This window comes from Neophocaena asiaeorientalis, unplaced genomic scaffold (genome assembly GCF_003031525.2).
Source record: "Neophocaena asiaeorientalis asiaeorientalis breed wild unplaced genomic scaffold, Neophocaena_asiaeorientalis_V1.1 scaffold543, whole genome shotgun sequence".
NCBI lineage: Eukaryota > Metazoa > Chordata > Mammalia > Artiodactyla > Phocoenidae > Neophocaena > Neophocaena asiaeorientalis.
Genome location: NW_020173671.1, coordinates 209,502 through 235,142, shown reverse-complemented (window position 1 = coordinate 235,142; position 25,641 = coordinate 209,502). Strand labels below are relative to the sequence as shown.

General features: G+C 48.8%; 2 protein-coding genes across 2 annotated transcripts; one reads left to right on the top strand and one right to left on the bottom strand.

The window, feature by feature from the left end:
- Positions 1-590: 590 nt before the first annotated feature.
- Positions 591-12,815, bottom strand: WRAP53 (WD repeat containing antisense to TP53). The gene is made up of 11 exons (XM_024748419.1): positions 12,696-12,815; positions 11,231-12,127; positions 10,982-11,080; positions 10,384-10,495; positions 2,851-2,939; positions 2,573-2,663; positions 2,331-2,463; positions 1,559-1,767; positions 1,249-1,352; positions 968-1,102; positions 591-852 (listed from the first exon to the last, which is right to left on the bottom strand). The coding sequence occupies exons 2-11, from the start codon at positions 11,632-11,634 to the stop codon at positions 606-608; spliced, it is 1,623 nt and encodes a 540-aa protein (XP_024604187.1). The 5' UTR covers positions 11,635-12,127; positions 12,696-12,815; the 3' UTR covers positions 591-605.
- On the top strand, positions 12,783-25,230 carry TP53 (tumor protein p53). Its single transcript, XM_024748420.1, has 11 exons — positions 12,783-12,918; positions 20,811-20,912; positions 21,050-21,071; positions 21,161-21,418; positions 21,838-22,024; positions 22,105-22,217; positions 22,448-22,557; positions 22,900-23,036; positions 23,124-23,197; positions 23,625-23,731; positions 24,293-25,230. The coding sequence occupies exons 2-11, from the start codon at positions 20,839-20,841 to the stop codon at positions 24,372-24,374; spliced, it is 1,164 nt and encodes a 387-aa protein (XP_024604188.1). The 5' UTR covers positions 12,783-12,918; positions 20,811-20,838; the 3' UTR covers positions 24,375-25,230.
- The last annotated feature ends 411 nt before the right edge of the window (positions 25,231-25,641 follow it).

The window sequence follows — 25,641 nt, the reverse complement described above, 5'->3', positions numbered from 1 at the left end:
ACGGGAATACAGAATGTGACATCTGTGTTTTTCGGCACCTTTACTCTTTCATGTGTGCCCTTGACTCTGGCTACTCAGTCACCTGCCTCCTGGGGGAGTCCGGGGGAGGGGGGGAGGCGGTCCTCCTGCTCCCCTTCCCCCAGAGCTGACTAATGGTCCCTCTGCTGCTGGATGATGGTAAATAGTGTTGAGCAGGAGTGAGCGGGTGTCTTGTCTGTCACCATCTGCACAGTCTCACACAGTCACACGCAACAGTCTGACACACAGCTCCTGCCACTCCTGCTCAGCCACACTCACCCTGACCCCTGCTGCCCCCACCTTGGGAGTGAGATTTCAAACAGGTTCCCCCCTTCAGTTTACCAAGTTGCCCAGCAACCAGCCAGTCAATGGCATGAAGCCCCACCCCCCACTTACTTGACTTCACACCAAGCTCAGCAGCCCCATTGGTTCCTGCCTAGTCCCACCTCTCAAGCCTGGTTTCAGGAACAATATGCCAGTCCCCAGTGCTGCTGGACCAGGGAGCCCGCTGGTACCCCTCCCGGCCCCATCTCCATCATCTGCCTCCCCAAAGAGACACAAAGACTCTAATATCATATAAAACCTTTTTATATAAACTCACGCCCACCTCCCTCTGTCCCTCCCTGTCCCTTCTCGTCCTGGTGAGCATCAGGGACACTGGTATCCGGGCCACCCCCACACCACCAGAGCTGAAGCTGACATTCAAGGTGGACGTGGCGCATGGAGAGCAGGGGAAGGTCCACCTCCTCCTCCCCCTCGTCCCCACTCTCCGTGGGCTCCGGAAACACACGCTGACCGGAGCCAGTGGCCAGCAGAGGCAGACTAGGGTGCAGGCTGTAGGGAGAGATGGGCGGCGCCAGTCAGCACCATGAGCCAGGATGCTTGCTCCCTCAGGGATTTACCTTTCTCCCCAACCCAAGCCCCCAGATCTGCAGAATTAACTTATGACCTCACTCCATTGGTGCAGTCCTTCTGGGGCAGGAAGCTCAGCACTGGCTCTGGCCTCCCCTCATGCCCAGCCGCACCAGTGTCCCACACGGAGACAGCCCCGCTCGTGCTGCCGCTCACTAGGAACTGCCCGCTCCTGGGGAAGAGAGGAGAGGCTTGCTGGCATGCAGTCATCACCGGGGGCAGGAACCCTTCACGGTCAGGGGCTGGGACCCTACAGGTGGGCTCTGGCATCCCTGGGGGCATCAAGACCCTGGGCAGGAAGGACCCACAGTCACTCACGGGTCCAGATCAAAGTAGATGCGCTGATTGGTGGTCACTTCACGACTCAGGGACCACAGTGGACGTCCAGGCTGCCGGAGATCCCAGCACAGAAGCTCAGCATCCTAAGGACAAAGAACAGGAGCCTAGAATCGTTTCCACCCTCCACTCCCCCACTCCCAACACATGCCTGCTTCCCTCCAGTTTTATAAGCACTCCTTTAGCTGGGTTGATTTTTTTTTTCCCATGCCCATCTCCCAACACAGCACAGACTACATCCCCACTCCTGCCTTTTACCCCCCGCTTTGGGATCTCAGAACATGGTCCCTACCTTACGGGCTCCTGAAAAGAAGCGATTCCCATCGGGGTGGAAACAGAGGTGGGTGATGCCCCCTCGGTGCCCTCCCAGCAAGGCAAGAGGGGAGCCATCATCCCAGGTGTACAGACCCAGGGAGCGCCCGTAGGAGCCACAGGCGTAGAGGGGCTGGGTTGGACTGAAGGCTATGCAGGAGATGATGCCGCTCTGGCCCTGCTTTTTTGCTAGAAAGGGAAGGAACAAAGTCGGGGAGAGGGCAAGAGCACCTGGCATTAACCACGCTAATCAGAGGTGCACCTCTGTCTCCCGTCCCAGAGCCCATGTGCTGGACTCAGTGCCTCCCCCACCCCGTTCGTTTTAAGCAGGATGAAGACTTCTGATGCTCCCTAGATCCTTCTATCCCCTGCAAAGGACCTAAAGGCCCAAGCCCCACTTCTTCCCTCTCAAACCTGTTTTTCCTTGAAGGGCTGGAAAGCAGAAGGCTTATAGAAAAAGGGAATCAGCTTTACCTCCAGTTTCCTGGAGATACCAAGATTTTGGAGATCAAAAGGTACAGGGCACAGGGCTCAAAAGCGAACCAGCTCTTTACCCAGAGGTAAAGTTTTGTCCCCTCCCTGAGTCTGTTTTCTTCCCTGTGCACTGGGCCCAACCTGCCCCACAGGTCTGTACTGAGGATGATGTGACCCCCGCCTCAACCCTGCACGTGACTCCCTGGCTCACACAAGGCCCTTCTGCACGTGGCTGGGCCCTTTTCTCTCCTCCTCCCTCAGAGGCGTGGACTGCTTACCAAACGTGGCTCGGACCTCACAGTCGCGGCCGGGCCGGGACGTGGAGAAGATACGCACGGTCCGGTTGAAGCCACAGAAGAGCTGGGAGCCATCCGGGGAGAAGCAGAGCGAGTGGGCTGCCGTCAGCTCATCCTGGGGGTGGGAAAGGGCTGGAAATAGGCCTAGCAAAGAGCCTCAGCCGTTCTCAAGGAAGGAGAGCTGGGCCAGGACGAGCCCTAGGACTGGGTGGGGAGGTCCCTACCAGGTGGTTGTAGGAGCGAAAGGAAGCCCGGAGCTCTCCAGTGAAGGCATCCCAGATGTGAATCGGGTTCTCCCGGCTGCTGCTGGCCACGCTGAGAGAGACATGGACACTGAGGCCCCAGTGCTGTCAAAGGAAGGGGAGGAAGCCAACTGACCGGCCCTCTCAGCTCACATCTGAAGGGCACAGCAAGCTTTCCTCCTCCCGAGACCCCTGACTCTCAGTGGAGGGTCCCCTTGAAATGGGGGCGGTGGGGAGGGGAGGCAAAAGACATCACTTACTAGGAGGTGTCTGGTTGGGCTGAAGACATCAGAGAATACCAGCAGTAATCATAGATGGTGTCGCCTTCCACCATTCGAAGGACGGGAGCCTGGACAGAGATGCGGGGATGCCTGGGTCACTGGCGGGAAAAGGAGGCCCACTCGGAAATCTAGCAGTTTTATGGCAGAGGGAGATGCTCTGTGGGCACTTAACCAGGTAGGAGAAGGCAGACGGGGTAAATATGAAGAACACGATCTTGATCTCAAAGATTAAGGTTTAGCTCAGACTTTAACATCAGACTTGGGCCACCAAAAGCCATGCAGATTTACCCTTTTGCTTTTTCAACACTTAGAGAGCAAGAAACAAGTAATATCCCAACCCAGAAACAGAGAACCAACCAATGATACAAATATCTACCGAGTGCCTACCAGGCACCATTTGATCCTCTAAAAAAACTTACTGAACAGTTCAAACAAGCAAAGAAGTATTAAAACAAAGCCAAACAAACCCTGTGAGTCTTCCTCGTAGCTTACGAAGCAAAGTGTTTTACCAAACGGTTAAAACCTCTTCCCAGTGAAACCCTCCCTCAGACGTAAACACCATCCTGAATTTATCACTCTCGTGTATTTCTTCAGGAATACATTCAGACAGAGAAAAAAACAATATATACCATGGTCTTGCGTGCTGTTAAACTTAATATGAATGGTAGCAAGCTGCATGCATCCCACCGCGATTGTGAGATTACGGTGACACACTGAGCTCAAATTCATGCATCTTCCCTGCTGTACAGCGCTCCACTCACCCATCCCTCTCCACTGACAGTCACTGGTGTTTTCCCAATTTCTGGCTAGTGTGCTGTAACATTCTGGTACCCGTGTGGGAGGGTTTCTCTGCAGTTTCTGCTAAAGAGGGAATCACTGGGGCTCTACAGTCTGCACTCTGCCAGCTCTACTAGATCATGTCACGTTTTTCCCAAAGTGCTCATCCAGATTTACTCTCCCCCCAGCAGCGTGTACGAGCGCCTGTTGCTCTGAATCCCCTTGGTGCTGTCAGACATTCAAATTTTTCTCAATTTGAAGGCTGTGAAATGGTATTTCATTACAATATAAACTGGCGTTTCTCAATGTCTAACCAGTGAAGTTAGACATTTTTGTGTTTAAGGGCACCTTCTCCTAGTTTTTGCTCAGTTTTCTCCTAGGTTGTTGCTTTTTTCTCACTGACTTGAAGGAAATCTTTACATCAGTTGGATACCAGTCCTTTGGTGGGGTGATGTCACCCCTTTGGCCCTCGGGTGATGTCACCCAGCCGTGAATGCAGGGTCCACTTCTCCACCCTGAACCCTTGCATCCGACTGTCTGGTGGAAAGCTCCACTGGGGCATCCCACGGGGTCCTCAAACTCAGTTTCTCTGGAACAGACCCAGCCTCTGCAGCCTGTGAACCTGCTGCTCCTCCTGGGCTACCCACCCAGTTCTCAAGCCTGAAATGTGAGCACCTTGACTACTACTACCCTTCACTCCCTTTCCTCTCCTGGTCCAACCCAAGGCCAGAGCTTGCCAATTGCACCTCCTAGGTTCGCCTGAACCTGTCCCCTTGCCTTCAATCCCACGTGAAGCCACTGCCTTCTTGCTAGCATTTCTACACGTTCCCCCAGCCTCCCTGCACCCCACACTCCAATCTGCCCCTCCATTCTCCACCCTGCAGCCACACTGAGGCCCCTGGAATCCTGTACAGCGTCACTCTCCTGCTTAAAACATTGCAATGCCTCCCCAAAACCCTCGGTATAAAACCCAATCTCCTATGAAGCCTTCCCTTACCAGGCGTCTACGCCACACCCACCTTTCCAGGCTCATCCCTCATCCCTGTATTCACTCCTGTAATAGCTCCACGTCCCATTATCCTGACTCTCAGTCCCTAGAAGGTGCCAACTCCCTACACTCCCGAGCTGCACACTTTCACGCACACTCGCCTCCAAGTCTGGAATAGTCTTCCTTCACTTCCCCCAGAGACTCTTGCTGGTTGAATCCTAATCATCCTCCGGGTCTCTTAGACACTTCCTCCACTGGGAAGCCTCCCCAACCCCTCGAGCTGAGCCAGGTGCCCTGCTCCACGTTCCAAAGCCCTCTGTGCCCTCCACGCCACAGCGTACCCATCTGAGAAGGCAGGAACCATGTCTGTCTTGCTCACCACTGTTTCCCCAACACCTAGTGTACAATCAGCAGTCAAATGTTTTAATGGGAAAATGGAAACAGAAGACCATTCCAATAACATAAGGCCCAAAATAATAACACCTTGAATTAAAACAGAGGCAGTCAAGTGAAGTGGATAGATTAGGAAGATCACAAGAACCTGATGGGATTTGGTAATTAACTGGACATGGGGGTTAGGGAAATGGAAGATTAAAGGAGGAGACCCTGGCTTCTGGTTTGGATACCTGAGGTCACCAAGATGGTAGAAAGACTTGGGGTGCACAGGAAGGCTATGAGATGCCAATGTCCTCGGTGAGTTAGGGAGAATCAGACAGCATAAGCGTCAAAGGAAAAGTTTTTACAAAGTGAAAGAGCAATTGTCTGGATATAGCATTTAGGAATGAGGACACTCCCTCTCCAACCTGAGATATGTAGGGCACAGAGGATGCACAGTCTCTCCCAGAGAGGGTACAGGAAAGGGAAAGCCTCAGGCAAGAGCCACAGGGTACAGAAAGTACTCAGGGAAGAAGTGGAGAGTTAGAAACAGGAGTTCCAGAAAGCTCTGTGAAAAGGTGGAGAAGAGAGGGGAGGAATTGGGAAAATATGGTGGGAAGAAGCAGTACACAGATGTACGCAAATACCCCAAAATATCCTACCCCAATTTCCCCACCTATACAAATGTTGTCTATTTCCATACTAAACTTGCAGACGTTAAAAATGAAAATGCCTAATGAGTATTTAGGTATTTAGGCTATGATAGAATTGGTAGGTACACTCATATTGCCAACAGCAATAATAATAATAAAAAAAAGAATAAGCAGCACAAAGAGCTTTCAAAAACAAATTGACTCTCTGTATCACAAGACTTAAAAAAGAGATATTGATTCTCTCTGACCTAGGGTGTTTCTTACTTGTAAAATTTCTCTGATTCTCTGAAGAATCTCCATCAAAACACATGGAGATGTTCACTGAAAAATAATTTATGATATAAAAATTCTGGAAACAACCCAAAAGTCCAAAACAGGTGAACAGGTAAGAAAACTATCATAGGCAGTCAGTGAAATACCATACACCATTAAGCATAACTATGAACACTGGAACACCGTGAAAAACATTTACGATGTGATTGTTAAAAGAAAAAACAGTGTACAAAACCATCTACCAAAGAGTTACAACCACACAGAGAGCTCCGGTACCTGGACAGAGCTTAGAAAGAATGTAGAAAAACTTAGAGGGCTGAATCTTGTAGAGTGGTAGGTAACAATGACTTTTTTCCCTTTTATTTTCAGCCATACCACGCGGCCTGTGGGATCTTAGCTCCCTCACCAGGGACTGAACCTGGGCCCTCGGCAATGAAAGCACCGATCCCTAACCACTGGACCGCCAGGGAATTCCCACCTTTTCCCCTTTTTAACATTCTCATTTCTCTCAAGTGAATGTGTACAATAAATATTCGACCTCTCACATTTCCAGTCTCCTCTAACTACCCCTACTCCTGAACTCTTTCAGGCTGGCTGTGCCACGCCCACCCAGCCCTGGTTTCTGGACACCACTGGTTTCTGTTCCAGGAACCAGGGCTAGGAGTGCCTTACAGCTTGCACACAGAATTCACACGTCTGCAGCCTCTGATCTCACAGAGATGCAGGTTAGGCAGGCGTTCAGGACCGTCCCCGGAACGCACCCTTCTTTCACCATCAAGGCCCGGCACTCCCACGAACCTCGGGCACCAAAGAAGTCCCAGGCTTCCGGGCCACCTGGTCTCACCACCACCTGCTCGCTGCTCAACACACTCCCTGATCGGCCCCAATCCCACACTCCTCCCTGCCCCCCAAATCCTTACCCCTTGGCCTCTGAAATTCCCACTCTAGAATTTTCAAACTCCCTTATTTTGCATCTTCTCGGAATGCCCTGTCCACCCACCTGGACCTGCCCAACGCTGTGGCTTTCTCAGGCTGAAATGTCTTTCATTCTCACTCCCCTCCTCAGTACAAACATCAAGGTCATTTCCAAATCTTTTCACCTCTCCAGACTCTACCTCCTCTGCAGTTCCTGCCATCACATTAGCTCCCTGTTTTTGTTTCCCTCCCTCATTCACTGAGACTTTTATCTCCTGGTTCAGTCTCTCGCTCCCCACAAATACTGTTACTCTCGGTGACGTGCACTTCCACCAGGACTTTGAGCTTGCAGTTCTTTCTGCCCAGCATATTCTTCCCCAAAATATCACGTTGGTTCACTCCCTGACTCCCTCAGATCTCTGCTCAAATGTCACCTGAATAGTGAAGGCTTCTCCGACCGCCCTTTTTATTTTTATTTTTGGCTGCACCGCACGGTTTGCAGGATCTTAGTTCCCAGACCAGGGATTGAACCCGGGGCCATGGCAGTGAAAGCACCAAATCCTAACCGCTGGACTGCCAGGGAATGCCCCCAACCTCCCTTTTTAAAATTGCAATGAATTCCCCCAGTCCTCCTCTCTGCTTTATCGTTCTCCATGGTACTTGTCAGATATATATTTCACTGTGTTATTTCTTTATTGCCTGTTTCTCACACTAGAATAGAAGCTTCACAAAGACACAGACTTTTGTCTGTTTTGTTCCTGACTGACCCCTAGCAGCTAAAAACAAGCCTGGCGCATAGAATGCGCTCAATGAAAACTTGTTGAATGAATGAATCAATGAAAGAATGAATAAATACACCCAACACCCTGGCCTCTGCCATTCCTTGACTTCCTTAGCACCCACGGCCGTGGCCCTCACTCTACACCAGGGGCCCACTCCCAGTCAAGTCATCACTACAATCTCTGACCACCATCTCCAACCCACCCAGCTCCCTTGCTCTGCCATTTCCACCACAATTGTTCAGCTTCATCAGAAACCCATTCACAATCCATTTTCTTACCCACTTTACACTCTGGTCAAGCACAACAGGTGTACCCCTGCAGACACTCTCGAAACACCCCTTGTCTTTCTCTCCTGGCAAACCCCAGCCAGACCTCCTATTCCTTCTAGTCCATGCTTGCATCCAACTAACACCAAGGACTACTAGCATGTACTGAACACTGACTACATGCCAGGCAATACTTTAAGCACTTTACCCTAATTCTTTTTTTTTTTTGGCTGTGCCACACAGCGTGCAGGATCTTAGTTCCCCCACCAGGGACCCAACCCGTGCCTCATGCAGTGGAAGCATGGAATCTGAAACACTGGACCGCCAGGGAAATCCTACCCTAATTCTTTTAATCCTCGCCACAACTCTATGAAGTGGGTGCTATTATTATCATCCTCATTTTACAAACAAAGAAACTACAGTCAACTTACTGGGGAAAGATGCACAACCACGCTAACTGGTCTCACTTTACATGGTTGACAACAAATTTCTAGCGGGCACTGAGCAAAGAATAGCAATGCTACTCTACACCAAGCATTCCTTGGTGGTTTTGATTTTCTTCTCCCCAGGACCGATCATCTCACACCTTCTGCTCTCCCCCCACAACCGTCTGCTTTCAGCTGATAACATCCCCTTTATGCTACACTGAGAAGCCAAGAGACAGAGACACCCAAGTCTTCCCACGACCAAACAGCTGCCTCTGAACACATCCTCTGCCTTTCTTCCCACGGCAAGGAAGGGTTCTGCGCCTGTCAGTCTAGTCCTTCAATGTGCTCTGGATCCTGTCTTCACCCAGCCACGCAGGGACTTCGTCACCATCCCCGACAACAGCAGCAATTCCTCCCTCTCTTGCGGGGTAATTCTGACCTCACAGAAGCATCTTGTTCACCTTTCTTTAGCCCCACATTCTCTCCGGTCACCATTCCATTTCTCAGCTCCCCTTCACAGGAAAACACTTCCAAAGAATTCTCTCTTCCTCCTACCCTAATTACCTTCTACCTCCAGCACTTCTCTGAAAGTGCTCTCGTCAAGGTCACTATGTCTTCTTGGGTCATTCTCTAAATTTGCCCTCACTCTCAACAGCATGAGACATGACTCTTTGCCTCCACTTTTATAATTTCTCCTGCACCCACCTCCATGTGCTGCAGTGTTCCAGGCTCTGCTTGAGCCTTCTTCTTCATCTACACTCTCTCTTGAGATTGACTTCGTTCTCAAGACACAAGATACCATCGACATGCTCTCCCGCTTCCAAAGTATATCCCTAGCGCCCTTCGCAAAGTCTCTCCTTAGCTTTACATTTCACACTTAAAGTAGCTAAAAGCCCAGATTCGTGCACAGCAACGAAGACCCAACACAGCCAAAAATAAATAAATAAATAAATATATTTATAATAAATAAAGTTATTTTTTAAAAATAAAAAAAATAAAGTACCTAAAAACGCTTGACTTCTGTCCCAATACCTCTTCATATCCTCTGAGTAAACTGTACCCCCATCCACCCAATTGACTTCCAAGTCCTGTGAAATATACTTCAAATCCACCCACATCTATCTCGCCTGATATCACCCTAGCACAAGCCAACATCATTTCTCGCCTGGACCGTGATAAATGCCTCCTAATGAGTCTCCACTCTTGCCCACTCACAATCTATTCTCTAGCCATTATTTTGTTCTCTTCTAAAATCTCTCCCACGGCTTCCCCCAAAATACTCCAAATGCCCTACCCACAAGATCTGACAAGATGTGGCTGCTAGCCACCTCTCCACCCTCACCAGGCTTTCCCCCTCACTGGCCTTGGTCCAGGCACACTGGCTTTCTTTCTGTTCCTTGAACACACAAAGCTCTTCCCCAGCTCTGGGTCTTTGTAGCATCTTTGCCTCTTCTGGAACGCTCTTTCTACAGCTCTTCACAGGACTGATCTCATCATCCTTCAGGTCTCAGCTCAAATGTCTCTTTTTCAGAGAGTCCCTCCCTGACCGACCGTTTTATCTAAAGCGGCATCCTCTAGTTAGTCTCTCCTCATTCTGTTGATTTCCTTCGTAGCATTTATTATAATCTGTAATGAACTTGATTATTTACTGGACTACGTTTGTTGTCTATGTCCCATACAAGAAAGCAAAGCAGCTCTTCATCTGTCACATTCATTACTTTATCCCAACACCAAACACAGTAAGTGACACACTGGTAGTCATTCAATAAATACCTATAAGTCAATTAAAAACCACCGTGAGGGAAAAAAAAAAAAAAAAAACCACCGTGAGAAATCCACTAGTCTTTTATGGAAAACACATATTCTTAACTAAAGAAAGACAAACACCTCTTTAAATGACGTCAGAATTCAGGGTAGAAAATGCTACCTGTGGAACCTCATGGTGAAATGTCCTGCCTGTGAACAGGAAACATGTGGACTGTACTTTCTCCATCTACAGGAAGGAATTAAATGCGCAGTGTCTGATGAAGGGGCAGAGTTAGCCCCTACCCTTACCATTTCTGCATATTCCAGCTGCTCCCCCTCATTGTACAGCTCTGGGGGCAGGTTGTAAATCCTCAAGATGTTATCAGCACTATTGGTCAAGATGCAGGAACCATCAGGGGCCCTAGGAGTAGGAAAGAGTTAGAAAGCTGGACAGACCTGTATTTTCCACGTGTAGGACTAGGGCTGAGCTGACCTCTGGTATAGGTAAGCACCCCCAAGACCTTCAGGAAGTAGAAGACACACAATCACAAATGAAATTTTTTTTTTTTTTTTTTTGTGGTACGGGGGCCTCTCACTGTTGTGGCCTCTCCCGTTGCAGAGCACAGGCTTCGGACGCGCAGGCTCAGCGGCCATGGCTCACGGGCCCAGCCGCTCCGCGGCATGTGGGATCTTCCCGGACCAGGGCACGAACCCGTGTTCCCTGCATCGGCAGGCGGACTCTCAACCACTGCGCCACCAGGGAAGCCCACAAATGAAATTCAAACTCAATCCAGAGGAATTCTTACTCCTTCTCCCACCATGGTGGATCCTTCTCCCAGATAACTGGGGTATTTTAAGGTGGAAATCCTGAGCGTGATTATCTCCCTGCCCCATTATGCTTACTTACCACTTACAGCCTTTCAAGAAGTTCTCAGGTTGGGTGCTGAACTCTGACCAGGAACCGCTGAGAAACCGAGGTACCTGGGAGAAGCTGTAGCTCCACACGCTGGAAGGAAGATGGGGGAACAACAAACCTGGGTTCACCAAAGCAAAGTGGAAATGGGCCTGGAGAAGTGGGGCTGAGGACTGGCGGATAAGATATATCTCACACTTCCAATCTCCACAGATTCCTGAGCCACCTGCTATCACCACTTACGTGTATCCCTCATCCTCTGGAGCGGGTTCCTCAGACACACCTTCCACGTCTTCTCCGGGCCCCAACTCTGGCCTGTTCGTTTCTTCTGCAGGAAGGCTCACATTTTCAGAAAGTTCTTGCTCTTCGACTCGAGGGCTCAACCCACTAGGAATACCAAACCCTGTCTCCAGGGGAATGGAGAGAGAAGCTGGGTCCCCCTCCTCCAGCTCCTGGGACACAGCTGAGACAGCCATGGGATCTGGGGACACCCGGGGCGGATCATCGTCATCGGGTGTCGGTGGCATCAGTTCAGGGTCCGTATTTTTATCCATTGGGGAAGCCTGAGGAGAGAGAGGGGCTGGAGCTGGGGCCCGGTCTGAAGGAAAGCAGTCCGGAGCTAACAGTGGCGCCTCCGGTGTCTTCATACTGCGGAGGAAGCGCGGCACACATTGGCCGCGGCCAAGCAGTTCTCTTCCCGCCGGCTACCAGCTGCCGGGCCCGCGGAACGGCCAAGACCGCTTCAAAGTTCGCACGGATCGGGATGCAGAACTGGAGAAACCCACCAGTGCCTTCCTTCTTCCCCCGGGAGGGGGCAGAAGGCCAGGAGAACTGCGGAACAGCAACGTTAGAAAGCACGGCGCTCTTCAGCCTGCTCGGTCGCTACGAGCCACCTCTTCTCGCGGGATTTGGGCACACCTTTCCATTGGACCTCCGCATCCCGGATCAGACTTCGCGGGCGACCCACGGAGGGACAGGGCAGGGACGTAACAGGTCACGGGTTATGTTCCCATCAAGCCCTGGGGCTCCTAGTGGCTGCTGGGAGTTGTAGTCCAAAGGCTTCTGCCTCGGCGAGAAGTGCCTGAGCTCCCCCTGCGGTCTTCCGCGATCATTCTTAAAGCACCTACTCCTCTCCCCCACCTGCAGAGGGCGATAGCGCTATGTTTGATTTTACAGGTTTTAAGCCTCTTTTGCATCTCATTCGCTGAATTCTTCAGACCTCCGTCTCTTTTCATTCATTCAATAAATATTTATTACTGAACTCTTACTTGCTACCCAGTACTGTACTAGGCACTGGGAAATACAACAATGAATAAGATAGTAGGCAAGGTCTCTGCCCTCCTAAGGCTTAGGTTGCTGTGTATTCAAGGCAAGGAACAAATCATTTCACAAAATGATAGGGGCTGTGACATTTTAGCTGTTGAGTTCAAACTATGCAGCTATTTAAGAAGAGGAGTGTTCCAAGCAGAGGGAATGACAAGTGCAAAGGCTTTCTTCCTTTCACCTTCATATTTGACACAGTGGCAGAATTCTACCAAAATGGTTTCCACCAATTGTGCCCTCACGGCTCTGGCTCGTCGAACTTCCCCACCCCAAATTCTCAGCAGCTACAGTACCAATACTGCTAGAATCCTGACTCTCCCCGCAACCTCCTCTCCTAATCTCAGTTCCCATCGCCTCCGCCCGCAGGGGAATTGCTTGCCCTTACTTGTCATGGCGACTGTCCAGCTTTGTGCCAGGAGGCTCGCGAGGGTTGCTGGGATTGGGATTTTCCCCTCCCACGTGCTCCGGACTGGCGCTAAAAGTTTTGAGCTCTTCAAAAGTCCAGAGCTACCATCCTGGCCGCAGGTAGTAGCAGGGGTCCGGGGTCACCTGGCGTCCAGCCTCGGAGCTTGCATCCCAGGACGGTGACACGCTCCCCTGAGCTTCGGGTAAGCTCTTGACTGAGCCTCATGTGTCCTCTGTGAGTCACGGGCTCTCGGCTCCGTGTATTTTCAGCTCGTGGGAATAGAGGGGGCTGGGGGCGGGGCACTGGGGATTTAGCGATTTGGGGGGGGAATGCAAGCTTGGCTAGCGGTACCAACAGAGGAATGCAATGTTGGGAGGCCCGAGTGTAGATGATGGGGATGTTAGGACCAACCGAACTCCAAGCTGAACACTTGGGCGGGGGAGTGGGGCTTTGGGGAAACTTGAGCCGGCCTAAGGGGTTCTTCCAACCATTACCACCCCATCCCAGGGTGTGGGGGATTCCGAAATAAGACGCACAAAGCATCAAGGTCTGAGACTTTCGGATCTCGTAACTTTGGGGATTCGTGGCTCGGGATTTTAGAGCATATGGCATCCCAGTGGAACCTCGGGCTCCATTCCGAAGTGGGTATTCGGGGTGATCCGGGAAGGCCAAGCTGCTAAGGTCCCATAACTTCCGGATCTTTGTCCTTCCTGGAGTGCTCTTTCCAAATGGCCCGTGGCTCCGCTAGAAGGAGAAAATCCGGTTAAAGACTGTCAGTCGTGGAAGTGGGACGTGCTAAATGAGAGATTTGCCCCCGAAGCCCGGCAGAACTAACCCAGCCTGAGAGGCCCGGGAGTCCTGTTATTGTTTGACTCTACATTTACATTTCTGCCACTTGCAGGAGCATTTCCGGTTTCTTTTTTCGGAACAGACCACTATTCACCCTATGTGAGGGAAGTAGAAAGAGAAAAGGTCTTTTAGACTAGTTCCTATTGCTTGCGGAGGGAGGCTGATAACCCCCTTTACTTTTTTTTTTCCCCCCCTCCTGGACTACTTAGCTACCGCTTTTGGAAAGGAAGAGGTATTCGTTTTCATGCAAACCTCAATCCCTCCCCCCTCTTTGAATGGTGTGCTCCACCCCGGTCGACTGCTAACCAGGCGGACGCTACCATTGCGTGGGATGGTTTGTTTTTTTGCTTTAAGTGTCTGAGGGCAGACCCTGGGTATTTTCGAGAATGGGTACATCTGAGCATTAAACGATAAAAGAGTGTAACGATGGGTCGTTTGTTTGTGGCGGAGAAACAGTTTCTTCTGTATTCGGCTTTGGGCTGAGACATTCCCATCTCGGACGCAGAGTGAACGTCTTGAAGCGGAAGGGGCGGGGCTTGGAGAGGGGCGGGGCCCGAGGTCTTCTGTGCAGCTCTCCAGTCCCGGCTAGTTCTGGCCTGCGGGAGGCGGCGAACCCGGCGCGAAGTCCGACCCGTAACCATTTTTCCCGCATTTTCATCGTTTAGGGCGCGGTCGCCTACCACGCACCTGCTACGAACCAGACACAGTGCGCTGTACTTGCGTGCTTTTTTCTAAATTGGGGGTAGCATTTACACCCGCCGCCTATCAAAATACAAGTTTCTCTTGCTTCTTCCCTATCTTTGACCCCCTACCTTTATTTTGATTTGTGTCACCGTGGATTATTTTTGCCTGTTGGAGAACTTCTTATATCTGTGAAATTCACCCATTTCATTGCATGTATCAGTGTATCCGTATTTTGCTCCTTTTTATTTTAATATATTCCTCTGAATGAATAAACCATCGATTGTTTATGCATTCTTTTGATGGCCTTTGAGTTGTTTCCCATTTGAGATTATTTTGAATAAAGCTGCTATCAGCATTCTTGTACAATTACTTTTGTAGTCATGTTTTTATGTTTCTTGGATAAATCCTTAGGAGTGGGATTGTTGGGTCATAGAGTGAGTAGATCTATATATTTTTAAAATTCTATTAAAAAGTTTTAATTATTCAAAGTGGTTGTACCATTTTACACTCCCACCAACAGGATATATCCTGTCTTAGGATTTGGTCTGTCAGTCTCTAATGTGGCACATCATTGCGGTTTCATTTTGCAGTTCTCTGTTAACTTTGTTCAACAGTTTGCATGTGCTTATTGGCCATTTCTGTGTTATATGTGAAGAGACTGTTCAAGTCTTTTCCCCATTTTTAAAATTGGTGTATTTGCTTTTTGTGTTGTTGAGGTGTTGAAGTTATTTGTACATTCTGGATAGGAAGAGTGTATCTTTTGTCAGATACGTGTATTTTCTCCTGACCTGTTGCTTGCTTGTTTAACAGCTCTTAAGAGGAGCAGAAGATTCTTTTTTCTTTTAAGTGGTTGCTGTGACCTGTTTAGGAAATCTTAGCCCAAGGTCATGAAGATGTTCTCTTATAGTTTCTCATATATTTTCTTCTAGAACCTTCTAACTTTAGGTTTTACACTTAGGTCTGTGAGCCATAATTAATTAACTGATAATTAAGAATTATTTCATGACGTGAGGTCAAGGTTCTGTTTTATTTTTTCTTATGGATATCCAGTTGTTCTAGCTCCACTTGTTGAAATAGCCTTCCTTTCCTCGCTGAATTGCTTTAATTGGAGCGCTTGGTCCATTTACATTTAATGCAATTATTGTTACATTTGGGTTTAAATCTGCTGTCTCAGTGGTATTTCCTATCCTTTGTTCTTCACTTCAAATACTTGAGGAAGAAACAAAACCAATCTCACATAAACTCTTTCAGAATATAGAGGAAGTAACATTGCCCAACTCATTTTATGAGGCCAGCGTAATGCTGTCAGCATATATATGCAAAAACCTGACAAACTTTAGCAAATCACTCCTAGTAATATATAAAAATGATAAATATATCGTCCCCAAGTAGAGTTTATCCCTGGACTGCAACGTTGATTTAACATTCAAAAAATCAATCAGTGTAATTTGCCACATTAACAGATTAAAGGGTAAAAATCCTATGATCAACTTCAATAGATGCATAAAAAGCTGTTGACAGTATGCAACACCTGTTTGTGATTTTAAAAGAAAAACCAACCTCCCAGCAAACTAGCAGAGGAAACTTCCTCAGTCTGATACGGTGCACCCCCAATCAAGTTACCATTAACAACATACCTAATAGTGACAGACTAGAGTGAATGCTTTTCCTCTAAGATAAGGATTTGACTCTGGCCTCTTCAGCATTGTAAATTAGAGGTCTTAACCAGGCAAGAGAAAGAAACATAACAATTGGAAAAGAAGAAATTAAATTGCTTTATTCACAGATGGTATGATTGTGTACACAAAAAGTCCTAATAGAAAATTCATTTTCACACTATGCGAACTAATAAGTGATTGTAGCAAAGTTACAAGCTTCAAAGGCAATATACATACATTGTATTTTTATATAATAGCAACCTTGAATCCAAAGTCAAAAACATGGCATACTCAGGGATAAATTTAACAAAAGATGGACAAGAGCTCCATATTGAAAACTGCAAAATACTGCTGAGAGAATTTAAGAAGATTTAAATAACGGAGAGATACCGTATTCATGGATTAGAACACTTATTGGTGTTAAGGTGTCTGTACTCTTCAGAATGATTTAACTCAGTGACTTAAAACATTGTTTGTAGAAATTGACAAGCTGATTCCGAAAATGAAACAGTGGTACAAAGTGGGAGGTCTTAAGATACCGGATATCAAGATTACTGTAAAGCTACAGTAGGACAACAACCAATGAATAGAGTATGGGAAAAGACATAAATATGGTAAATGATTTTCTACAAAGGCACCAAAGTGAATCAGTTGGGAAAGGAAAGTCTTTCAACAAACAGTGCTGAAACAACAAGCAGAAAAATGGATTTTGACCTCTACCTCACACCATACACAACAGTTAATTTGACATGGTTAATAGCCCTGAACATAAAACTTTCAGAGAACACAACATCTTTGTCTTGGTAGGGGTGGGTTACAGAGCTGTATCAAAATTTGTCAAGTTTTGTGATCAAAATAGTATGGTGCCATTTCAACCTTTGTTAAGTTTTACCTCAAAAACATTTGTGGGGTTGTGGGGAGTGGCTAGAGGTATAGATGAGACAAAAAAGGCAGAATGTTGATTATTCTTGAAGCTGTGTGATGGGTACTTGGGACATTTTCCTGTTTACCTTTTTATATGGTTAAAATTTTCCATAATTTCTATTTATTTTTCTTTTTTAGATATTTTTTATTTTGGAAAAATACAGGTACAAAAGTAACATAACACATATCCCCACCAAATAATTTTAACACTTAACATTCTGTCTTATTTTTGTCCATATTTTAATTACACAAGTAATGTACGGATACCATCTTTTTAAATTTTTCTTTGTTAATAAAGCTAAAACCTCCTTTGACTCTACCCTCAGTACCCTAAGCATACACCCCCCTCTCCCTGAGACCATCACGATCATAGATTTTGTGAATTTCTCTTCTTCTTGCCTGTGTTTCATACACATGTTTATAAGCAACTGTTATTATATATATTCATATTTCTCTCTATATGTATATATATGCTGTTTTGTTTTGTTCCCCCTGTGCTGCCATGCAGCATGCTGGATCTTAGTTCCCTGACCAGGGATCAAACCTGTGCTCCCTCTAGTGGAAGCCCGGAATCCTAACCGCTGGACCACCAGGGAAGTCCCTCATCTTATATTTTTAAATTCCATGAACCAGATTACTGTGTTTTGCTTTTTTTTTTGCACATTGTATTTTCACCCAGCATGTTTGTGAGCTGTATTGGATTACATATACAGATAATTCATTTCCCTAAACCACTGTAGTGAATACACCACGTTTCATTTACCTGTTTCCTATTGATGGATAGTAAGGTTGTTTCTTGTCACCTGCCATTAGGAACAACGACATGAATATTTTTGTGCAAGACTCCTTCTGTCGCCCCCTGCAACCACTTTTCTAGGACGTCCACCTAGAAGTGGTTTTGTGGAGTAGTAAAATGTATGTGTTTTCAGTTTTACCAGATGCTGCCTTATTTCTTCCCAGAATCAATTTTTTTTTTTATATTTTCCCAATCACATAGCTTTCAGCCAAAAATTTTTTTTACATCAGACTCTGGGTGGAGCCAGAGGAGCATAATTATTTAGAGCTTGGGTGTGGCTTCAGACAGCCCAGGTTCAAATCCCTGGCCCTGCCGCTTGGGAGCTTTCTGAGCCTGGGTAATTCCTTTAACCTCAGTTCCTCTCTTATGATAGCACCTACCTTACTGGCTTTTTGAGAGGATTAATGAGATTAGCCACTGAAAGCAGTGGATCCAGATAAGGTCTATATAAACAGCCACCATTGTTATGATAGGCCATTGTTATGTTGGCGATCAGGCCTGCCCCTCCTTTGGGTCCCAGCTGACTTTATTGCCTTCCCACCGGGGCTGCCAGTGTAAATGTTCTGCCTCCGCACATCCGTCATGATCCCCTGATGCTCATACCCATGGGAAGTACCTACTCTGAAGAGGTTTCCTAGAGAAAGAAACATTGAGAATTCAGTTGTTGCCGAGGTCTGAGAGAGGGAGACCTCCTATGTCCATGGGGCTGTCTCCCCGCAGTGGGACTGAGACCTTGGCCCACCATCCCAGGACAGCCCCTCCTGGCATGTTTACTAAACAGAGTTGTCTGAAGGAGGGGAACTAGCATGAATGCAGGCAGGACCACAAAAGCCCCACCCCCTCGCAATCACAAAGCTCTCACTTTCCAACAATAATAGAGAACAAATAAAATTGGGATAATCATATAAAGAGAAGCATCTATTGAACTCTGACTAAGTGCTAGGTGCTTTTCTCAACTCTTTATATTTCCTATAACAAGTGGGGCCCTATTTTAGAGCAAAGGACACTAGGCACAGAGAGGTTAAGCAACCTCCCAAAGTTACACAGCTATTAGATGGTGAGCTTGGGGTGCAGGCCTAGCCTGTCTGCCTCCAGAGCCCAGGCTCTGCCACGTTTGCCATGGGGGCTTTAAGATAAGTGAGGTCATGCAGCAAATTTAAGTGACAATACAACATCAAACCAAGGGCTTCTGAGCCCCATCTCTGTTGACACGAGCCTCCCTTCCATAAAAGTCTCAAAGTTATTTTGATCATCGATCCAGGGGGAACCCTAGTCCTTCCCCCCAAGGCAGATGTTTGGGGTCCCGCTGCTGTCCCCTCTTGCCTTCCTCCATGTACGTTCATGGTCCATCCCCCATCAGCTTTGGGAGCTATGATAAGAGGCCCTTTTGCCAACCTCTCAGTTGGCGGACTTTCATCGCTAAAATCTGCACCTTCAGACTTAACTGATTACAAATGAGAGCTCTGCAGGTTAGTCTGTAATGAAGTAAGCCTCTTAATCCTAGACCTTCGAACAGTCATTTTTCATAAAAGCTCATTCACTCACCTGTGTGTGTTGTCAGCTGGTCACTTAACCTCTGTGAGACTTTCTCACCTGTCAAGAGGCAGGTGTGGTTATCGGGACAGATAAGGTAACCCATGTGAAAGGATTTTTTCACACTCTAAATACACAGGAAAGCAGGTTCTGTATCAACATAAAGGTGCAGGTGAACCTTAAGGGAGATTAGAAAAGAGCCGCTTGCTTGGGCGTGGTGCGGGAGGTGTTTGTCAGTGCCATTGAGACAGCAGGAAAAATGTACTGAACAGGGACTTTTTCAGTGGCATGTTTCTGAGCAAAACTGATGACAAATTTGGCATCAAGAAAGAGGGCATGGTGCTAACAAAAGATCAAGATAAAAAAAAATTAATTCCATGGGACTGAGTGAACTGGCGAGGATGATTATAATTTTTGTGACTTTCTGTTTGAATAAAAAAAAAAATCCCACAAGGACTCAGAGGCGAAAAATATACAAATCAATTTTCACTGCAAAGTAAAGGAGCTGTTACAGTGGAGGATTCCTGGACTGAATGTCACTATTATGACATAGTGTGAGTGTGTTTCGTGTTTGGTAATTGCAATCATTGTTGCCTTCGTTATGGTGATGCATTTAGAATGCTTGGTGTCAGTCTATCTCTTGTAAAAATAAAATACAGTGTGTGTGTGAAAAAAAAAAAGAATTCACACATGAGAAAAAAAAAAGAACTATGCATAAAGTCTTACTTACTCTAAGGTTCACCTTGTACCTCTCCTGTCATACAACTCATCACTTTCCCCATCATATGTCACCAAATGCCAAAAAGAAATCTGAGTACTCTGTGGTCATGGCACAGGTATTTCTAAAGAGATGAACACCTGTTCAAAAATCACTAATCCGAGAATAAATATATGGGGAAATGAACTGGGAACAAAAAGGAAAAAAACGAAAGAAAGAGGGCATGATGAAACCATTTGAAAGCTAGCCTGAGAGACGAGACGATGGCGGCAGGGCCGTGGCCCGGACCGCAGCCACCGCTCTGTCCCCTTTGTTCCCTCTGCTCGTAACCGCTCATGGCCCGGGTACGACGATTCACTTATTCACCCCAGTTATTGAGCCCAACCAGGTGCAAGGCATTATGCTGATAACTGGTGAACAAGACAACTTCCCTGCCCTGCCGAAGTTTATATTCCAGTAGAGCAGTGGTCCTCAGCCTTTCTGGCACCAGGGCAGCCGGTGGAGCTCAAGCACCGGAGAAAGGAGAGGGTGCTAGGAGATGAGGTCAAAGAGGTGGGCAGGGCCTGGGTCCTGAGGGATTTGTAAGCCAGGGGTGAGGAGCCGTCCCAAGGGAGCAGGTAGGGAATGGGCGGGTCAAGGGAGGTATCTTACCCCAGATGGAGGGAGTGGGCTGAGAGTTGCTTCAGCCTTATTACCACAAAGGAGAGCAGAAATAGGTAGACACTGAGGAAGGCTTCTGGATTCAATGGTGGGAGGGTTGGAAGTCCCTCTCTGTGTGGTGAGGAGTCGGTGTGGGGTGGGGGGGGTCCTGCCCCCGTAGCAGATCCTCAACACCCTGGCTTGGTCTGCACACAGGGCTCCCTCTCGCCTCAGGGCGAGGTGACCCTGGGCTGGGTATGTCTCACACTGGATCCTCGCCTTTCTCCCCCCAGTGGCCACACTGCCTCCCAGGGAGCTGTAATGGAGGAGTCGCAGGCAGAACTCGGCGTGGAGCCCCCTCTGAGTCAGGAGACGTTTTCAGACTTGTGGAAACTGTAAGTGGAGGTCTGGAGGGAGGGGCAGGTTCACTGCCGAGCCTCTAATAACCCTGCCCCACCCGAGTCCCCAGCCCCCTAAGTAGAGACCTGTGAGAAGCAAAAAACAGTACTGACTTTCTGCTCTTGTCTTACAGGCTTCCTGAAAACAACCTTCTGGTAAGGGCTGGGCTGCGAGAAGGGCCCAGGGGCTGCAGAGCTGGGGGCTGAGAACCTGGCCTTCTGACTCTTGTCTCTCCCGTCCACAGTCCTCTGAGCTCTCCCCAGCCGTGGATGACCTGCTGCTGTCCCCAGAAGACGTCGCAAACTGGCTGGATGAACGTCCAGATGAAGCCCCCCAAATGCCAGAGCCCCCTGCGCCAGCTGCCCCCACCCCAGCCACCCCAGCACCAGCCACCTCCTGGCCCCTGTCGTCCTTTGTCCCTTCCCAGAAGACCTACCCTGGCAGCTATGGGTTCCATCTAGGTTTCCTACATTCTGGAACAGCCAAGTCTGTAACCTGCACGGTAAGTGGGCCTGAGGGGCTGGCTTCCCTGTGACAATTCGATGTGTGGCCCCTGTGCCCCAGGGTTTCTCTGTACGGAACTCTAGGGTTCCACTTCAGCCTTTTTACATTTTACCTAGTTAGTCTATGACCTTTGACCCCAGTCCCAAAGTTGCATTTCCCCCCTTGACCTTGGGGTTTCATCCTTCCCATCACATTCTCAGCGTCTGTCATGATGCCATTCTTTTTTTCTTTTTTCTTCACTCTCATTCATTCTTTGGCTTTTGTAAGTAAGCTGGGATGTAGGAGCCTGACCGTGCCATCTCTAGCTACCCTTCCCCCACAGGACATGGCTTCCAGTCGGTACTTATGCAGTGTTTGTTCATTTGACCCCTAGGTACTTGTGTCCTGACCTTCCATTCATTCTTCCTTCTCCTCCAGTATTCCCCTGCCCTCAACAAGCTGTTTTGCCAGCTGGCCAAGACCTGCCCGGTGCAGCTGTGGGTCAGCTCACCACCCCCGCCCGGCACCCGGGTCCGCGCCATGGCCATCTATAAGAAGTCAGAGTACATGACGGAGGTTGTGAGGCGCTGTCCCCACCATGAGCGCTGCTCTGACTATAGCGACGGTGAGCAGCGGGGGGCTGTGGATGGGCAAGGCTGGTGCCCGGAGCCCCCAAACCCCTAATTCCTCCATGATTGCTCTCAGGTCTGGCCCCTCCTCAGCATCTCATCCGGGTGGAAGGGAATTTACGTGCTGAGTATTTGGACGACAGAAACACTTTTCGACACAGCGTGGTGGTGCCCTACGAGCCGCCCGAGGTCTGGTTTGGCCACTGGGGTCTCTGGGGGAAGGGGGCCAGAGGGGTTTGTCAGTGACCATCCAGGTGGGAGATGGAGGGCTTTCTCCTTCCTTGATCTCCCACAACCTGGTGAGGTGTGCAGAGCAGATGGGTTATCCCCATTCCACAGGTGAGGAAACAGAGGCTCACAAAGGCTAACAGCTTCCCCGGGGCTGCATAGCCTCACCTGGGGCCTGTGCTCTCTCCCAGGTTGGCTCTGACTGTACCACCATCCACTACAACTTCATGTGTAACAGCTCCTGCATGGGAGGCATGAACCGGCGGCCCATCCTCACCATCATCACACTGGAAGACTCCAAGTAGGGACAACACGCCGCCCTCCACGCTGGCATGCTCCTCCCTAAGCTCTGCCTCTCTCTGTCCCCTGGGCTCTGCCCTTCACCACTTTCTTCCATGCTACCAGCCATCTTTCCCTCACTGCATCCCCTTGGTAGACTTCCTCTGCTGCTCCCTCCCAGTTCTCTTTTCTCCGGCTTTGGGATCTCTCCAGCCTGTGGCTTCTCAATCTTCCTGGAGCTGGACCTTAGGATCCATATAGGATGGGGGTGGTTGGGAGTAGGTGGGGCCTGGTTTACAGGAGAACAGGGAGGCGGAGCCCACCCTCCTTACTGCCTTCTGCTTCCCTCTTCTTACCTGGGTAGTGGTAATCTGCTGGGACGGAACAGCTTTGAGGTGCGTGTTTGTGCGTGTCCTGGGAGAGACCGCCGCACAGAGGAAGAAAATTTCCACAAGAAGGGGCAGTCTTGCCCTGAGCTGCCCACTGGGAGCGCTAAGCGAGGTAAGCAGGCAGGACAAGAGGAGGCAGAGAGGGTGCAGTTCTGCCCAAGATTCACTCTTTTCTCGCCTTTCCTTGCCTATATTCCAGCACTGCCTACCGGCACCAGCTCCTCTCCACCGCAAAAGAAGAAACCACTGGATGGAGAATATTTCACTCTTCAGGTACCAAGCCTGGGAGAGAGAGATGCAGGCTCTTGCCACCACTCAGTTGGGGTTGGATAAGGGAAGAAAAAATATAAATGTAGCAGATGTGAGGTTAAGCCCAGTTTCTCTAGACATCCTTTCCCTGTCCATGGCGTTGACTCTTGTAGTTAATATTATTGGGTTGACAGATTTAAGTTTCAAGTCTAGCACTCCAAATGCTATTTTCTTCTTGACTGCTTTGCCTGTATTTAGGACATTTGCCATCAGGGGGCAGTGGTGCCTTGAGACAATGGCTCCTGGTTGTGCCTGACTTCAAACGCCAGCTTGTACCTTAACACACATTTTAAAGAAGCCTCTTCCAAAAAGAAAATTGTTAAAGAGAGCATAAAAACGGTTTCTATGATTTTGCCTAATACTTCTTTATCCCCTTCCTTCCCTGCCACAGATCCGTGGGCGTGAACGCTTTGAGATGTTACGAGAGCTGAATGAGGCCTTGGAGCTGAAGGATGCTCAGGCTGGAAAGGAGCCAGGGGAAAGCAGGGCTCACTCTAGGTGAGTGACCCGGGTCCCCTCCCCTGCCTTCCTGTGTTGGAAAACCATGGGATTCCATTCTAATCCTGCCTTCAAGGTAAAAGGCTGGAACCCTGCCATTGGGTCCCAGCCCTGCCCAAACATTCTTTAGTCTTCCTCTACTTTCCTGCCTCCGGGGGTCCAGGGGCATGGATATTTCTTTGCCATTTCTAACAACCCCTAGACCCTCAGAGCTAGGGTCTCAAATAGGGGACTGATAACTGTGGGAGTATAGGACACAGTGTCAGAGTTTGGGGTCAGATCCTCTGCCCTGCAAAGTACTGAGGAGTCCTTTGTGGCCTTGTTACTTCCCTTCCCAGGCTCAGTTTCCTCATTTGTCAAATGGGATAAGGGAAGACTGAGAGGTTAATACCCACAAGTACCCCAAGGTGCTCAGTCAGCATGTGTGCCATTGGTGGTGACCATTTTAACTTAAGTTCTCCTTGCTCCCACCTCAGGCCCTTCAAAGCCCAGGTCCAGGAAGAGGGGCCCAGAGCTTCTCAGTCAGATGATGTCATCTCCCCTCCCCCTCTCTCCTCACAGCCACCTGAAGTCTAAGAAGGGGCAGTCTCCCTCCCGCCATAAAAAACTGATGTTCAAGAGAGAAGGGCCTGACTCAGACTGACATCTTCTGCTTCCTGTCCTCTATTGACACCCCTACCCTCGTTCCTCCCTTCCCTGCCATTTTTTGGGTCTCAGGGGCTTAAACCTCTGCTTGGTGCAGGTGTGCCTCGGAAACACCCTGGAATTCTTCCGTTTGCTTGGCCTGGGGCTCTGCTAAAGAGGTTGGCCTGCACTCGTGGTTTTTGGGGGAGGTAGCTGGGGCCTTCCAGCTTAGCTTTTAAGGTTTTTACTGTGGGGAGCATTTGAGAGAGGTAGGAAAACGTTCCTGCATGTGAGGAACATTTTATAACCAGCAACACACTGGGTTGGAAGTCCAGTTCTCTACCATACTAGCCATGGAAGCTATCTTAAGTTGTTGAGTTTCTCCGAACTTGATCGTCCACATTTACAAAATGCTGATAATCATACCTACCTCACGGAGTTTGTTGTGAGGGTTAATGAAATAACGTATGTCTGACCCCCAAACCATCTTTTTATTACATGATGTCTGGGACTTAGTGCCTTTGTGGGTGCTGGTTCTGTGTCCCCCTTGATGGATGATTTGATAGTTTCTATGACTGGATGGCTGGGCAAGGGGAAGGAATTTCCAAGTGCCTTGGCTCCTGGCCCCGCCAAATCCTATCTAACCTCTTGGTGAACCTCAGCACCCAAGGGGAAATCTCACCCTATCCCACGTCCTGGAGGATTCCATCCCTGGTGTATCTACCGAGATCTGTTTTATTTCCCCCAAATGCTCAGGCAGATTTCTTTTGTACTCTGCAGGGCACATCTGCATTTGTCACCCGCACCCTTCCTCTTCCCTTCTTATATCCCATTTTTATATTGATTTCTTATTTTACAATAAAACTTTGCTACCACCTGTGTGTCTGAGAGATCGGTGCCAGTGCAGGGTGCCTGGGGCCCACAGTGCAGGGGTGAAGAAGGGGGTGCATTTGGGAGGCAGCCACCTGAGTCTTCAGGGAGCATGTTTGGGGGGCCCAGCGCCCGGGTTCCGGGAGGAGAACAAAGCCTGGAGACTGGGTCAGTCCGCAGGCTGCATGACAATAAGGGAAGGGGTGACTCCATTCATAACTCGGGAACCAACTGTCCCCCTCTCCTCTCCTGCCAAGGCTGGCACAAGGTCTTCTGCTCCTGCTTCTAGGATTGGGCTTCTGCCCCCTCTCAGCCTCTCACCAAGGATTATGGGATTTAAATGTCTGATTTAGCAAGCCTGAGCCTCTGGGGTGGCCATCTGCTCCACGGGAAAGGGGCAGGATACCTGGGTGCCC

What these genes read in the sequence shown, in the direction of transcription:
- WRAP53 (XM_024748419.1), bottom strand. Translation starts at nt 11,634, where the DNA reads ATGAAGACACCGGAGGCGCCACTGTTAGCTCCGGACTGCTTTCCTTCA. An exon ending in AGCTGGAATATGCAGAAATG is followed by an intron (nt 2,940 to 10,383) that starts GTAAGGGTAGGG and finishes ATCTCTGTCCAG; the next exon opens with GCTCCCGTCCTTCGAATGGT. An exon ending in TCTTTTCAGGAGCCCGTAAG is followed by an intron (nt 1,353 to 1,558) that starts GTAGGGACCATG and finishes CTTTGTCCTTAG; the next exon opens with GATGCTGAGCTTCTGTGCTG.
- TP53 (XM_024748420.1), top strand. Translation starts at nt 20,839, where the DNA reads ATGGAGGAGTCGCAGGCAGAACTCGGCGTGGAGCCCCCTCTGAGTCAG. An exon ending in CCAAGTCTGTAACCTGCACG is followed by an intron (nt 21,419 to 21,837) that starts GTAAGTGGGCCT and finishes CTTCTCCTCCAG; the next exon opens with TATTCCCCTGCCCTCAACAA. An exon ending in CTGCTCTGACTATAGCGACG is followed by an intron (nt 22,025 to 22,104) that starts GTGAGCAGCGGG and finishes GATTGCTCTCAG; the next exon opens with GTCTGGCCCCTCCTCAGCAT.